A 17,815-nucleotide genomic window follows, 5' to 3' on the forward strand; every position below is an offset into this window, starting at 1 on the left:
CTCTTTTTTCATGTATACAATATTGCCTGCATTTAAACTTATTTAACAAGTAAAAATGAAATATTTAAACATTCAGGTAGCCAAATTCAAGTGTAATCAACCACTCTGTTATCCAATATCCACCGAATCTGCGCTGGTCCTCGTGCCGGAGACAGACTCGCGCTCTGCGGGTGAACTTTGAACTTCATACCGCCGTCTTGCATTTCACTCACAGTCACTGTCTGAGGCACAGCCGAAATATACTGCGAGCGACTGACATAACCTGCCAATAAACAAAAAGTGATAGTTCTGAGGACATTTTATCATCCAAATGATAATAATTATATTCATTATCATTATGAAAGTCAGTCATGTGTTTATGCAAAGCGTTTCAATCACGCAAAAAGACAAACGCGGCTCTCGTCTCGTTTAGGTGTCGAATTACGCCTCTGTAGGCTATGTTGTTTTGCATTAAATATGATTTAAAGCACAGTAATGATTTTATAGATAAAATAAAACATACACCAACCTGAATTTCACAGTGAAAATGCACCAAATCTGCGACGCTGAGAAGAGAGCTGTTGTCCTGGAGACTGGAGAGTTCAAACAGCCACGCTCACTCCAACCGTCGAGTTTTCGTCACGTCAGAGGGTGGGGGAGGGGGGGCATTGTTTTAATTGAGTAAACTTACTCAATTTTAAGAGCGTGTTAAATATATTAATAATATTGATTTGAATTAAGTAATTTTTTTGTTTCTTGAAACAGATCAGTTTAATTAAACATTCTCAAATATTTTGATAGAAATTTCACATATATATTAAGTATATTATAAAGAAATAATTGGTTAGTCAAATACTAAATTATTTTATTGAAAAAAACTTAAATATATCTGTAAATTTTAGATAAAATTAACTGTTGGATTTTTACTCAATTATTTTGGTATGTTTAACTCAAACAATCAAGTAAACGATATACAGAGATTTTATTAAGTTAATAAAGTTAAAAATTTCTGTAATATTTACTAAGCCACAGAATAATTTTTTACAGTGTATGTTCACACCTTGTCGGAATTAAAGGGGTCATGACGTGTTCAATTCCCAAATCAATTTCTAGGGGTAAAAGGGAAGTAACGTTATAAAGAAAGTTTACTAGCTGATACTAAACCGCGTATAATGAGGCAAGGGTGTACTGTAGAGTTACATTCAAGCTATTTTAAGGCAATTTTTAGTTTTAAGGAAAAAAACTCTTAAAACGTCATTTTGGTGATCAAAGATGAGTTTTAAGGGACACAATTTTTGACTACAGGGGGACTTTTAAATACTGGCTCCTTTTGACAATGATGAGGAGCAGCTGGTAGGTCCAGTCACCTAGATAAGGACAGGGAAGAGCACAGGAAATAGAACAAAACATACAACAAAAACTACAACTCCCAGCAGGCTGTTGGGTCCATTGGCACCACACATAGTACATCAACGAATCACATACACCATGATTATAAAACACAAATGCATACGTCCTGGGAGGTAATGGGCTTTTTTTTATTATTGTAATATCTTCATTGAGATTCACTTATGATGTTAATAAAGTTTGTTTTTTTTTGCACCAAAAACACCGATATATATATGGAAAAACAATTATTTTTAACCCTCATTCTGACCCTCTGAAAGTTAAGGGGCTTTAAGCTTTAAGGCTTGTCAGTAAACGGCCACTGTTATGATTGCTAACATCATTGCATAGGAAACAGTTTCATCACCCACTCGCTATTGCATGTGAGTTAGTGTTTTGAAATCATTATCCTCATAAAACTGTCATTTACAGACAAAGCATTATGAAATCGTTTACTTACAATTTGCGATGTAGCTGCTGTCAGATCCAATACAGCTGAGCTGACTGATTCATCCATCAACAAAGGTTTCTGTGCCTCGTTTACAAAGCAATCTGCACTCAAATTCTCCGAACAAACATACTCCTCTGACGCGATCCAGGACGACATTAAAAATAAACCATCCACTTGTACCTGACGCAGGGATCCTTCTGAAGTCTGCATAGAGATGCAATTAACTGTTTTGGTTGGTCAAAGCAAAGTTCTTTATGATTCTATTTACTCTTCCATTTGTCTTCTTGTCAACTGACTCACGCATGTTTGGAGTAAAGTGAACACACATCTGGGAAGGAAATTCAGGGCCGAAACCTAAATCGAAAATTCAGGATGCACTTGGCCGAAACCAAACCCCAAAATATATTAATAAATGAATAATCAATTAGGCCTATTTATTAAAACTTATTCAATTATCAACACTCAAATAGCTTAGCTGTAGAAAAAAGTTTTTATATAAACTTTTTAATAACAGAATTGTTTCTACTCCAGTTTGTAGGTGAAATATAAGTATTAAAACGACAATAATTGTAATAACTTGTTTTCATGACAGATTTATTAAAACATACACTAATAATGACTAAAGGGTGCAAATAGTACAAGTACAAATAATGAATATGTATTATGTAATAAAGTGCATATATTTAGAAAAATGCTCTTCGCAGTTTTTTTTTTTTCAAACAAACTAATGAGTTTATGGCCATTATCTTTCTTGAGGTACACTGTAAAAACTAAAGGAGCCTCAAGTATCCTGTTGGATACTCAAGGAACTTCAAAATGTAATTTTGGTGCCTCAAAGCTCTTTTTCCTATAGTAGGGTTACTGGAGGAGCATTGACAATCTTTGAGGTTCTTGCTGGAACTTATGGGATCCTTTAAGCACTTTGTATTTACTTCAGAGGTTCTGGAGTCACCTTTTCATTACCATGAGACCTTGAAGTGCTTTGGGGGAAAATAGAGGAACTTAAATGCGATAAAAGGGTTATTGGAAGATCTTTTAACATTTAAGTGGTTCCTGGAAGATCTCTTATGTTAAAGCCAGCATCTGGAGGAACCCAATGGTTCAGTGAGGCCCGAATTAGATTATTATTCTATTATTATTATTATCCTATTATTATTATTATTATTATTATAGGCTACTTAAGTTTGATTCAGTATACATACCCAGGTGAAAAAGACGTACTATTAAATGTATTAAAAATGTACTTGAGTGTGTTTTTAGTAGACCTACAATACAAATATACTTTAATGCATTTTTAATACATTTAACAGTAACTATAGTCTTTTTCACTTGGGTAGCTTACATATATTTAGTATAGGCCTATTTTATTAAGTCATTTAAACCTTAAACAACAACACTAAATAATAATAATATTATATGAAGAAGAAGAACCAGGAGGATAAAGAGTTTATTCTGTCACGAAACTGCTGCTATTCCTCTGCTGTCGTCGCTTCAGTGATCCTCGCGCTGCTCGCGCGCAACAAAGCTCAGCTGATCGTCATCAGGAAAGTAACGGCTCCTCTCATCAGCTTCCGCCGTTTATTCGGCTCTCCATTACAAGGTTTGTAAACTCGCCAAATAAATATAAATACAGAGTCTACTCACTATATATTTAAACACACATATATATAAACTAAATTTATTATACATTACTACGTTTTTACAGTGTTTACCACTCGTTTATTGCACAGTATCTGGTATGAAGGTTTTAGCCGCGATGCTAACTACGTTGATCTAATGAACAAATGGAAATGATTGACTTATTGTCTTAGATTGATTTAGTCATTCAATTCAACATATTTTGTACAACTGTGTATTCAAATTGCTGATATTGCCTAACTAATTTAGAAAATTCTCTGATTCTTGGCGTTTGTTATGAATAACAAAAACAGGTTATAGTTTGGTCTTTTTTTGTTTAGCCTAACTTTACTACAGGTGCCCTCATTCTCTCAAATACCATTTTAAAGCCATTTACTGGTCAATAAATATTATGTTGTGAATAATCAGCTTTGTTCTTTTGTTTCCCCAGAACAACCATTACATTTCTAAAATAATCTGAACATTTCAGTGGCAACATTGAATTACAGTAAGTTACCTGCACCACATGCAAGTACTTTATTACTATGAACTTTCTCTGTGTGAAATTGTATTGTTTGACTCTGTACTTGTGTTTTTTAATCAGATACTCTCTGAAAATCTTTTCTCATGATCTCAAATCTCATTCATGTTACTCAGAAAAATAATATCACAGGTTTGATTCACAAAAAATGCTATAGACATTTTAACTCTGAATTATAACTTCAAGTTTAGTCTTTTTCGACAAAAAAAATAAATAAATAGGAAAAAGCAATTAGGCTTCAGAAGACTTGCAACACAACCCATAACACATGAGTTGTGAACTCATTGATTATTTTTAGGATCTTTTCTGGGACATTTTTGGAGCTTAACCATTTTTACATAAATTGTTGCATTGAATTGAACTAGACAAGTGTACATAAGAATGGTTTCATGAATGATTTACACAATTGTTTTCTGCTTGTGTTTCATGCAGTGAAAGTGAATGGTGACTGGGGTTGCATTATGCCTGAGATCTGCTTTTGGGTTCCACAGATAGACAGTCAAACAGGTTTGGAACGTCACAAGGCTGAGGAAATTATTTAAATTTCACAACTATCAGTTTAATAACCTTACTAACAGTAAATTTTGTACTTTGCAGGGATCTCGGTAAGCTGAAATACAAGTTTGATCAAGAATAAAAATCCTCCTGTAGACCTGAAAATCATCGAAGTGCCTGGACCATCCTCCAGAAAAGAGGAAAAACAAACGTAAAACGATGCTGTACCTTTTCACTTTTCTAACTCTTTAAGTACCTCACACCAACTTGGTCCCATAGTGACATTTTTGACCACAAACGAAATTGCTGATCATGTGAATTCATATTGAAATGACTGAATTCACCAGTGAACATTCACAGAACAACAGATAATTTTACTGCACCTTAACTCTGTTTCGGGTCGAAGCCTCTACTTCTACTTCCTCTATCTTGTTTCATGAGAATACTCAACAACCATTTATGAACACTGTTGATTCAAGTCACACATTTAAGCTTTTCAAAAGCCATAGTGTACATTACAGTCTCCAGTCTAACGGCATCCCAGACTTAAACATTTTATGATTCAAAATAGCTGAATAACTAACCATCAGAGATTTCAGTATAGAGATAAAGGTTACAGCACAATTAGTGTATATTAGCACTGTTGTTTGTTTTTGGCATCTGATAGAGCTTTTGGACTTGGAAACAGTGATGTCAGACTAACCATCGGACTGAAACACAAATGTTTTAAAGTTAAGTATGTGGACATTTTTAATTAGTTCAAATGTAATTTTTTTTACATTGATTTATTTAGTGGAACATATGTGTTTCCATGCATTTTGTTGAGATGTCTTTTCTTGTTTATCTATTGTATATACATGGTTGATTATTCATGTTGCTTATGTATTATACTATTTTTTTGTGTAGTCATTGATATTAATCTGTAGTTAGCTTTTTTCCCCATGTGCATGGAAGTGTATGTATAAAAATGAATATCAAATATGTAATAAACAATTATTATTTTGTATTTGGTTCAATTTGTTTATTATAATAGAAGTCAAAGGTAACCATAGTAACAACATGAAATTAAATATAAAAAAAAAAAAAATGAAATTTGGTTCCTGGAGGCACCCAAAGTGGTTCCACACAGTGCCTAATATAAGAGTTCCTCAGGAAACCTGTGTGGTTCCTCAGAGAACTGCCCCTTTTTAAAGGGTGCCTAGAGGATCTACAGACGGTTCCGCCGGTGTGGCGAAGTGAAGAACCCCAAAAGGTTCCTCCAGGCACCTTTTATTTTTACAGTGTACAGTAATGCAACTTTAAGTGACATTGTACAGGCTGTTACTGATGTCTTCCCCGAATTGAAACACTGATTTAGCAATTACATAAAACAGGATTCATTTCGGAAAGTTTTAATGTATCTTTCATCATATATTCGGGTGTTTACTCATGTTTATTTTGTGATGTAGTAAAGAGGAGATTAGATGATTGGTTTACGTGCGCTTGATCCGTGCTTGGACTGCCACGATCTGTCACGCGCATAACGCCAAAACTACATTTAGGCCTATTGTTTGAATTTCGGAATAAAATCGACAGATTTTTTAAGTTGAGACTTTGCTTCATTTTAAAAGTAACACACAGCACGGACTAAAATATTTCAGATTTAAGATATTACCAATTAAAATTGACCAGGCCTACCTGTTGTAGCATATATACTATGGAGCGAATTATGTGCCATAATTTAACAAACAAATCCAGCATTTTGCAAACAAACTCAATCTACTTCGCAAAGGAAAACTCGACTCGCAAACAAACTCGATCCGCTTTGCAAAGGAAATCTCGACTCGCAAACAAACAGAAAGCAATGTGCAAGCACAAAGGTCACAAATACGTGCAGGCAGATTTTCTCACAAATGCGCCCAGGCAGATTTTCTCACAAATGCAGTTGAGCAACTTCCTCTTCTAAAACAGTAGATGGCGCTAAACTATAGGCTAATTTAGCGCTAGTCTCCCAGGAGAAGCTCTGATTTGAAACTTGCCTTTGCCTACAGCTGAGGAAAATGACCGGTGAACGGGAGTGTTTCTGTCTTATTTGATCTATAATGAACCTTTTTGAGGTTTTCTCTTGCCAAACGTTTATTGCATATCTAGACAGAAATCCACATTAGCACTTAGTAGCACTTCTTGTGATCGAATTTATTTCTTTCGTTCTCCATAAATGAATGACAACATTTCATTTAATTGAGAGGCGGGTTTCATTTGTGTGTCCAAAATAATAATTTGGGCACTGCATAGGCTACGTCACAGGCAAGATAAGAAACAATTGTATATATATATATATTTTTTTTTTTTCATTAATTATTGTATTACATTAACTGTTAAGCTGACTGAATTCCAACTAACTAAATAAATAAATAAGTGGGAGCCTCCTTTCAATTAAATTAAATGTTCTCATTAATTTATGGAGAACGAAAGAAATAGATTCGTTCAAGTGTAGACATAATCACTAATTTAGTAATTTCGCATGAGTCCGATGCAGAAAAAAATGACAAAAAGCAACAAGATGGCAGAGCTTTCAGCTTATAGATTCCCCGATCCTAGAGAGAGTGAAGTGCTACTAAGTGCTAATGTGGATTTCTGTCTAGATATGCAATAAACGTTTGGCAAAAGAAAACCTCAAAAAAGTTAATTATAGATCAAATAAGACAGAAACACACCCGTTCACCGGTCATTTTCCTCAGCTGTAGGCAAAGGCAAGTTTCAAATCAGTGCTCCTCCCGGGAGACTAGCGCTAAATTAGCCTATAGTTTAGCGCCATCTACTGTTTTAGAGGAGGAAGTTGCTCAACTGCATTTGTGAGAAAATCTGCCTGCACGCATTTGTGACCTTTGTGCTTGCACATTGCTTTCTGTTTGTTTGCGAGTCGAGATTTCCTTTGCAAAGCGGATCGAGTTTGTTTGCGAGTCGAGTTTTCCTTTGTTAAGTAGATTGAGTTTGTTTGCGAGTTGAGTTTTCCTTTGCGAAGTAGATTGAGTTTGTTTGCGAGTTGAGTTTTCCTTTGCGAAGTAGATTGAGTTTGTTTGCAAAATGCTGGATTTGTTTGTTAAATTATGGCACATAATTCGCTCCATAATCCACGGTATAGATGCTGCACACAGTCAAAACGTGCCTTTTTCGGTCACATGATTTCGGCCCTCCAAAAAGCATTTCACCCCGAAAACAGTCGTTTAAATTTAAACGAAAAGTTTCGTATCAGAAATTTCGGTGAATCCGTAACTTTATGATGTGTATGTGTAGATTTCCGGTTATTCTATTTTCTTCTCATGCGAGTGTCCGGTGTAGGCAGCCGTTAAGCGAGCGACTGAACCCCAGTTGGCGGGTGGGGCCTATGGTGCGATGATGTAAAACTATTTGTGGATGTCTTGGCCTGGACAGATGAATGCAAATATCCGTGTGATGTTATAAGGCCCACAAATCCAAACAAGCAGTTTTTGGCGCTTCGTTAAATAAATGTTTTATACGAGGAGGACGTTTTAATCTCGAAAACTTGCAGGATGTTTTAAGCGTACAAAACCTGTGTTAAAAGATCAAGGCAAAATGTATTACTCATAAAACGTGTTCACGTCTTTGTAGGACTCATAATTACAACTTGTAAATCTGAATTTTCGGAATTTGAACACTGCAGTTCCAACCGCTTCAACACTAAAATGTAATTCATCAGTTATTTTGTAATATTTAAATTCAATAACTCCAATAATTGATTGTTAATTAATTGATTTTATTCATGAAATTAAAATATAGACATGGTTTAACATAAAGTAGCAAGCACAGAGTTATGCGAGTTGCACCTGTTATGCAAAAGCCTTCAGAAAAAGGGTTGGTTAACACTAACTTGGCTTTAGCCTACAGTACAAATTGAGGTAAAAAAAAAGAAGAAAACATAATTCCTTACCTGCACACAAAGTACTGATCTCTGTAGATCTCTGAGCCTGCTTTTTTTTTTTTTTTTTATAGTGACACGAAATTTCACTCCTATAGGCTAGTCCTTTTATCGCACCCCTTATAGCTGATTTTTTTCCAGTTTAATCTTAATCAGACAGATGTGTTTGACATTGGAAGCAATAACAACAGCTGCTCTTTATGAAACCTTCTGGTTCCGGCTTGCAGAGTGTGTTTGTTTTTTACATCATAATACCTGCATCTTCAAGTCTGCTGTTTTCTTTTACCTAATCCCCTCTGCAAAGCTGCTCTAGGCTTAATGACATCATTAGACCCACACTCTCGCTTCACTGATTTTCCTAATATGTTCGGCGGGAATGTAAAATAGTCAATTTTGGATACAAAGGTTGGTCAATGATGTTGATATACCTCATGCTATATTTAGCAGATACTGAGATGTCATGTCTGGGCACTCTCATGGAAAAGAAAAATCACAAAGGAGATTTAATTTTCTTTAATATCTTATTTGAGACAATGAGTCAACAATGAGATTAAAGGAAATTTGCTTGCTCAGAGTCTCCTCTACAGTTTCAGAAGAAATCTCAACGTCGCAAACTCAGACTCAGACTTTCCAAAGATACCTAAATGTAAAATATTAGCTGTGACTATGCTTACTCATGATGCTCAACATGGGTCCTGGGGTCTATTTGTCATCTATTATGAATCATGCCTATTAGCATTGTTGCTACTGCCCTCCCTATGCAAAGGGACCTACTGTATTAAATTAGTTGGTCCGGATATTTTGACTGCAGGGAATCCAGTTCTTATTAGGGAACCTTTGTTTCATTGGCTTGTTCAAGTTTTTCCTGTGTGCACTGGGCATCTTGCCCCTGGTGTCCCTATGCTAGGCTAGTAATCAGCGTTGGTGGCTTTAGATGTGATAATAAGCATGCAGATCCATTCGCAGGCATATCTCATCTGTCATAATTGTACCAACTTTTGCTTCATCCTCTACCCACTGTGCCTTTGTATGTAATCACACAATTGTATTTGTTGCCTACGTTCATGCGGAGCAACAGATTGTTTTTTGATTCATGTTACTAATGTTACTTGTGTGCGAACGTGCAAATACTGTGTTGTGAAATATCTAATCATGTAATATAACCTTTCTAAAAACGACAAGACTCTTTCAACCACTGCTGGAAGTTTTGCATTTTACTCACATATTTACAAGGTAACACAATTGCAAAAGGTCGCTCATAGTGACAGGAGATGTTGTCTATTATATGTTTTTTCCAGTGAAGTTCTTATAATCTTTGAAATTTTGCATCCTATAAAGTGATTGCTGTTACAATGGAAGTCCAATGAAGAACCAATTGGAGTACAGAAATCGATGACAGGTATGGAGTGAGATAAAAATCTGTCAGTTAAAACTGTTTTTCTGTATTATATGCATATATATATATAATTTTTTTTTAAATCATATACTACAGTACGTCTAGTTCACTCTAAAGAATGAGCAGTCCAGCCACAACTGACTCCAGACACTGCTTCTTTTTTTTTTTTTTTTTTCTCAGGCAAAATATTTCTACAGTAGCTCAAGAACTTTAATTTCAATTTCACACACAAATTAAGATGTAAGAACTTTGAAGGACTGAAAATATTTGATGTTGCATAGCGTTCTTTGGATTTTACCCAAGATCTCACTGGGGTCACATCATAAAATCTGACATGCAACTATCCAGATGCACATGAAGAACTTGCACAGTGTTCTTAGCTTTAAAAAAAGAAAAAGAAAACCATGAATAGAATGGCTTTGTTTGTGTCACACAAACATACACACAGAGAGTGACATTCTACCATTAATTTCCATAAATCTTTTGGGTCAAATACTCTTGTTTATTCATCTGAGAAATGTTTGACTTGATGAGTAATGTAGTGTAGTGTGAACGCATTGTAGATCATCTAATTAAGTCTATCTCACACCTCCAGATAACTGTCAAAATGAGATATCAATTCTCACAGCTCTCTAAGGAAAATGACAAAACCATATAATGACAAAACAACGTGCACTTGCTCCTGTGAAATTATCGTCACTTTAGCTCCTGCCACTTTCAAAAGGTCAGGCTCACTCTGTTGAACATTTCATAGAAGTAAGCCTATCTTGAGAAATGTAGAAGTGTTCCAGTGTGAGCTATGTGCCTCATGTGTTTTAAGTTTAAAGCAGAGTGTGCAGTCCATTACCAAATGCGAAAGACTGTCATTTGATTGAACTCCGACAGCTAGAGCACTCTTGAGAGTGTCTGGACTTGAGAGTGCAAGGCTCTGAGGGCAAATTTCCCTCAGAGACTTGTGAGGCTAAGAGTATTTATAAGATGTTCTGCATGACTTGTTTTCTAACATGGGTCTGAGCTAACAGGAACGGGAACAGAATTAACTGCTAATGGTATAAATGCAGATATAACTAGGGTCAGAGGGGATGGGAAAGAGTAACCTCAGCCAAAACACCTGATATTTTCCTGGCTACTTGCTATTAGAAGAGACAATTAAGGAAAGAACGGGAGGTGAAAAAGAAGAGCAGTCAACATCTAGTTGTGGTTTGCTGATATTCCCCTTGGCTGTGGTGGGTTCAAAGACAGGGTATTCCCAAACAGATTTACACCTCCAGTAAAAGCCACTGTAAACATTTGTTTAATATCAGGAGTTTTCATTCAAGGTCAAAGAGATGTACTCTATGAGGGAATCTTGAGCCTGTATCACTAATGTCCACAGCAACATCAAAACAAAGCTGAAAGCCTGAGTATTCTTTTTAGTCCTCATAAAAGAAAAGCCCACCATCAACAAAGCCTTCGTTTTCAAAAAAGAAAATTAAATATTGGCTGGAATACCTCTCCAGTGCTGCGAAATCTTCTTAATGTCTGAGTGCTCCTTCTGATTAGTCTGTGCTGATGTGCCGCACATCTTCAGAGGCAGCTGTCGGGGAAATGGCTCTCAGGTGATTGGTTCTCCTTCTCCTTCTCCTTCACCGCTACCTCGGAGATGAGCGTCAGGCAGGTGGCAGGGTTGCGGGACGAACAACGTGAGAGTAGCCCCTGTCCACTACGTCTGCAGGGGCACAGGTAACCCCTCAGGTGCATGCGGACCTTGCTGTGCAACGAGGCATAGATGAAGGGGTTGTAGCAGGCTGAGCTCATGGCTATCAGGTGGCAACTGACCTGCAGCACATTGACGTAGCGTTTGTCCAAAATCTGGAAGTCTGAGTCTAGATCCAGAAGGAGATTGAGGACTTGCAGTGGGAGCCAACAGAGGGCAAAGGCAAGCACAGAGGCCACCAGAAGGGAGAAAGTCTTGCGCCGCTGCTTGCTCCATCGCTGCTGGTTTTGGGAGGGCTCTCCAGGCAATGTGTGTTTGCGGAGGTGCACACTGATGGCACAGTAAGAGATGCTTACAGACAGCAGGGGGATCATGTAGGACGCCAACAAGAAGAAGCAGGAGTAGAGTAGGCGCTGTCGCTCTGTACCCAGCCAGAACTCTTCGCATACTACCAACTCCATGCCACTTGGTCGCAGGTCCACGTAGCGTGTGTGGAGGGAAGGCGGAGCGGCAAGGGCCAACGAAACTGCCCAGACGCCCAAAGCCACCGTGCCACATCCCCACACGGAGATACGCCTCCGTACCGGGTACGCCACCACCACGTAGCGGTCCATGGCGATGGCAGTGAGGGATAAAACAGAGGCAAAGACCGTTGCGCCTTGCAGCAGAGGAATAAGGTGGCACATCGGGCGTCCGAATGCCCAACCACGTGCATCAAAAGCGTACGACGCCGTCAACGGTACACAGCTTAGGCACATCAGCAAATCCCCAGCTGCCAGGTTGCCAATGAAGAAATTGGTGGCATTGTGGAGCTTCTTGTCTGACAGAATGCAGGCAAGAAGGAAAGTATTCCCAACACCAGCTACAACAACAACTAAGGCGTAGAGCGGAATAAACAGAGGTTTGAAGCGCCACAGCAGCTGTGTTCCTGAGAACTTATCCAGGGGGTCTGTCCGATTCAAAGCTCCGAGGGTTGCGTTAAAGCCAGCCAGAACTTGTTCCAGAAGAGGATCCATTTCTACCTGTGACAAAAACATTCATGAACAAAAAAGATGCTCATCACGCACACACTGGTACACACTCGCTCAACTGTTAGAGATAAACTCAGTGTGAGATTGGCACATGGAAACGCTGTTGCCATGCTCTTGATGGAACCCTTTTAAAGAGTCTTTTTCCTTCTGCCTTGATGAGACTCGAGCACTCTCTAAGCGCAAAGCAGAATGGCTGCGTTTCACAGATCCAATTAATTGTCAAAGCTGTTTTTTTCTCTCAAGGGGAGTCATAAAGTCTAATTACAGAGTTATTATTTAGTATTATCTAGAAGAAACTTCGAAGGTATTTACCTTTATCTAAAGCCACGTTGTCTGGCAGAGGATCTACTGGTTATAATCAGGCCTTATGAATGGAGAAAAATGAGCATTTGATGACTATAATTACTTCCTGAGTATATATAACTCCATTACACAGAATTTCACAATGTGTGATTACATGAATGCATGATTACAGTAGCAATCATACCACAGCAGATATAAGTGGAAAAGGCTATAAAATAATAATGATGATAATAAACATGTTAATAAATTAATAACTAATAAATGAATTTTCTAATTTTGCAATTTGCACTATAGGATAAAATGTGTTCCAAATATGCCATCATTTTAAACAGTGATAGAAATTAAGTACAAATAAAAACACTGATATTAGTGTGTCAAATGAGAAATGATATCTGATGGTGGCAACAGCCGCCAGTAAAGCTCTCAGGCAGCTGGTGGTCAGAATGAGACAAAACAGATGCGGTGAATTGTTGCCGACTGATAAAAAATGTAATCAGTTTTTAATCATTAGTTAGGACTAAAGCAATTGAACACGAACTTGTTTACTCAATCACATTTCATTAAATCCACTCTTTTTTTAATAAACAATGCAAAACTGATCTACTACTGTATGTGTGGAAAACAAATGAATAAAAAGTGTTTTTTTTTATTTACAGCACAGTTTTAACAAGACACATGCAATGTGAATGAAAAGCAAGTGTGTGTTTGTGAGAGAAAATGAAAAAGACACAGAAAGGAAGAGTACCTGCTGCATAAAATCTTGATGAATAGGAAGGTGCGGTTTTGATGTCCCTCAGTGTTGTTTCAGAGTTAAGATATTGTTCATCTCCACATTTCCACATCCATAAATGATCCTCTGTGCCCAGTTTTCAATGCAGTGGTGAGTATCTGATGTCATTTACCACTGTCTCACAGGAGGAGAGTGGGTATAGTGAGGTGCAGACCACCAACCCAATGGTCTGTGGTGGAGGGGGGTGCTGGGGGCTGAGAGGGAATGAGAGAGAGAGAGAGAGAGAGAGAGAAGGGGGGAGTGACTCTGTCTTCTGTCACAACTGCAGTAAAACCAAGACTGAAAAGAGACACAGTTCTCCTTCTGAGACCAATCTTATTCTTTCACTCTCTCTCTCTCTCTCTCTCTCTCTCTCTCTCTCTCTCTCTCTCTCTCTCTCTCTCTCTCTCTCTCTCTCTCTCTCTCTCTCTCTCTCTCTCTCTCTCTCTCTCTCTCTCTCTCTCTCTCTCTCTCTCTCTCTCTCTCTCAACGTGAATGCACACTCAGTCTTTAATCTCTTTTTGAGATCGTTTTTCACTTCCCCAGCTTGCTATCTGTGAGGGGAGATAATTCTCGAAATATCAGTGAGGCTATGTGCGTGATTGAAACTCTAATGCCCACCACACAGAATTACATATAGATATGAATAAAAAAACAAAACAAAACAGGTGGTTGCTGAATTCTCTAGAGCAGTTGGTCGTTTCTTCAAGTTCTATGGGATCTTCGGCTTTGTAGACTTTTAGAAAGTAAATAACACTCTTAAAATACTTTTCACAATCAAAGTAGTTTAATTTGTCTTCAACAGTGTCCAACAGTACACTGGCATTGTCATTATGAAATGTCATTCATATTTTCCACCTGATAATTTCCATTATCACATCTTAAAAGTACTGTGCGTTAGTGATAAAAATTGTTTAGGCAGCATTGTATAGGCTACATCCTAAATGCACAAGTAAATAATTGACAAGAATAATAATTAAATATTAATTTTTTTTTTACTGTGTAATTACTGTGTTCTTCACTGACACAATTCAGACAGCAACATAGTGTCGGCCCAGATCCGGCCCACATCTGGTACGTGTTGAATCTACATACACCAGATATGGCCCAGATCTGGGCCGACACTATGTTGCTGTCTGGGTAATGATCCCCTCGATAAGTACACCAAGCACAACTTTTTTTATTTGGAGTAAAATTGTTGGTTGTAGTTATTTTTATTTTTATTTGATATAAAAATAGATTCTTGACACCAGTGTTTTTTTTATTTATAATTATTTTTATAATATTTTTTATATAAAATACTTTTTTAAAAACAGATTTTAGATACTATATTACACATTACAGAAATATAAAATTTTTGTTTAGATGATCAAAATAGTAAACTTAATATTTCATTTTTTTTTATTTTTTTTTATTTTTTATTATACATTTTCATGGTTTAAAATGCTAAGTTGGGTCTTGGACAATAATATAATACCTATATAAAAGGCACTGTTATGTAGTTTTAATAAAAAATCAACCCTTGAGGAATGAAGGTACTGAAGTTGAAAAAACAAATTGTCAGTGTCACCCACTGTAATATTTCTCCATTTTGATGTTGACATGTAGCAATAAAGTTAAAGTTATAGACCAGTGGTTCTCAACCTCTCCAATGGCACACCTGATTCAATTAAATAAAGGCTTAATGAGTAGTTGACTAATTGATTAATTGACTAATTCCTACTCTTCCTACTCTAATAACTACTCATTAATTGAATCAGGTGTGCCATTTCAGGGTTAAAGCAGAAACATGGCCTGTCAGGGGGTCCCTGCAGGAGAGGTTGAGAACCACTGTTATATCTCATATCTCATAAGCTTTCCTATAGCTCAAACAGTAGAGCGTTGGCGCTTTTAACTCCAAGGTCATGGTTTCGTTGGTCAAAGGAAAGAAAGAACTGATAAGAATGCAAAAATGTGTACCTTGAAATGCAATGTAAGTCGCTTTGGATAAAAGCGTACGCTAAATGTAAATGTATCTGTCATTGAATGTATTGCTACTGTCATCAGTTTGAGAAAGATCACTACATTAATTTTTCTGATCAACTTTTTATTCACTATTGTAGATGTGTGTTTTTTTTTTACTCTATTGTGATTCTCAGTCTTTGAAAACAACCCTCTTTGGTTTTCCTAGCTGAGGAAAGTTCCTCAGAGAAAAGATCAAAGAGAAAAGCTAAATGCCAGACACATAATTCCTTCTATAAGCATCACTTCTAACAGTTAATCATCATTAGCCTTGCTATTTGCACCACAATGAGCAGGCAACAATTTAGAATCATTCAGCGATTCAGTTTTGAATAGTTTATAATGATTGGAATGGTCAGGAAGAATCAGGAGAATCAAGAGTTTTCATTTTAGTGAGACTAAAAATAAAAGTCTCTAGAAGGAGGTGGGATTCAGGGTAGATTTATGTGCACAATGTGCAAATGCAATCTGAGCATGAAACAAATGTACTGATTATGTTCTCTGAATTTCACTGATGTTTCAATTAATTCATGGAAGTTAAGTTTCTATAATCACGAATCATTGTTCCATGACATTTACACATTTAATTCTCATGAATTCAAGGTAAACGTTTTATCTCCCTAAAGGACAGCTGAAGACGTGGGTGCGTTTTCAATTTGGACAGTCAAACTGGCATAGAGTGGATGTGTATGGGGGTTGGCATGAGGCTAAACACAATCAATTACCATCTTGTTGATGCCCTGAGAAGGGTGAACTAAAAATGGCCAAAAAAGAGGGTGAATAGAGTGAATTTGAAAGGTTAATTGCAGTTGTGCCTGTCTAAGTTAATGTCTTGACATTGCTAGTTTTCTGAATTTGGCTGCAGGCAAAGCCTTTAGTGTAAGACAATCAACACTAATAATTTTATCCCTCGTGTCATGAGGATTTTGACCTCTGCAGTCATCAGACCTTTGTTCGACCCCAGCGACCGCTCTCACACTGTGAACGGTGGTGTCATATGCGAGCTGTTGCTTTTGCTTGACGAGGGGACGTATGAAGGGATGAAAGAGAGAAAAGGGAAAAGTAATAGATTCACTGGACATAGTACTGGCTCTGGTTAAAACTCATTTAGTAGCACTGATTTAGAATCAGAATGCCAGACTCAGATGGTGACCTTTTTGAAAAGTGCAAAGCCCTTATCTAGTCAGTCACAAAGGGCTTTGTGACTTTTTTTTTTAATGAAACAGGATATTAAAAGTTTTATCTATTGTGAATTGATTGGATTACAAAAAGTAATAATGTATTTTCTGATATTTCTATGGCAAGTATATTTTTCCAGTTACTGCAATGGCCTTGGGGTCTCAAATGCCCAAAGTATGTGTTTTTTTTTTGTTTGTTTTGCGCACAAACAAAAGGTCAACGGTTTCGAGTCTCGGCTGAGGCCGGAGTCCTTTCTGTGTAGAGTTTGCATGTTCTCCCTGTGTCAGTGTGGGTTTCATCCGGGTGCCCTGGTTTCCATTCCGGTTAGGTGGCTTGGATATGCCAATTTGGCTGTAGTGTGTGTGAGTGTGTCCCAGGTTGCGTCAGGAAAGGCATCCAGCGTAAAACCTGTGCCAGATGTGTATGTGTGTGTGTGTGTGTGTGTGTGTGTGTGTGTGTGGATGGCCAATTCTAATCATCAACAAAGTACGTGCGTATTGTCTCTGTAAACACTTGCATTTTTGCAACACTATAAGTGTGTCCTATCAGGTAATCAAAAGTTGTATTCTACACACACTTGCAGTCTTCACATCTACAGTGCTTGAACACTTGGGCCAAATACAGGAAATGCGTTACGCAAGTAGACAAGTGGTCAAGTGCAAAGTGTGTATTTCCAAGAACAAACTACAACTGTTGTTGTGTAATTTGTTCTTGTTCTTCCTCTTCCATTTTTTTTTAACAACAGAAGCCAACATTGACGAGTGCTTGTGTGAGTGGTATATACAGGCAACTCATTTTAAACAAAGACATTTTAACCTTTGTATAGAAATAGTGCAGACACTGGAAAAGCACGAAACTTTATAGTGTGCATGTGTTCTCACACGCTATTTAAACAGAGTATATCCTGCTTTGAAAGGTTATGCGTTCGGCTGCATGCATGCAATAAGAGTACTAGGGTAAATGATGGGCCTTAACGTCTCAAACAGAATATAAATGTCAAAAAGATTCAGAAACTCACAAGTTACTGGTTTGAATACATCTAACAGTATGTA

General features: G+C 37.3%; 1 protein-coding gene across 1 annotated transcript; it reads right to left on the reverse strand.

Annotated features, from left to right (window-relative positions):
• Positions 1–9,959: 9,959 nt before the first annotated feature.
• Positions 9,960–13,774, reverse strand: LOC308693514 (prolactin-releasing peptide receptor). The gene is made up of 2 exons (XM_081370436.1): positions 13,560–13,774; positions 9,960–12,502 (listed from the first exon to the last, which is right to left on the reverse strand). The coding sequence occupies exons 1-2, from the start codon at positions 13,566–13,568 to the stop codon at positions 11,351–11,353; spliced, it is 1,161 nt and encodes a 386-aa protein (XP_081226562.1). The 5' UTR covers positions 13,569–13,774; the 3' UTR covers positions 9,960–11,350.
• Positions 13,775–17,815: the final 4,041 nt, after the last annotated feature.

This window comes from Scardinius erythrophthalmus (genome assembly GCF_964197995.2).
Source record: "Scardinius erythrophthalmus genome assembly, chromosome: 7".
Taxonomy (NCBI): Eukaryota; Metazoa; Chordata; class Actinopteri; order Cypriniformes; family Leuciscidae; genus Scardinius; species Scardinius erythrophthalmus.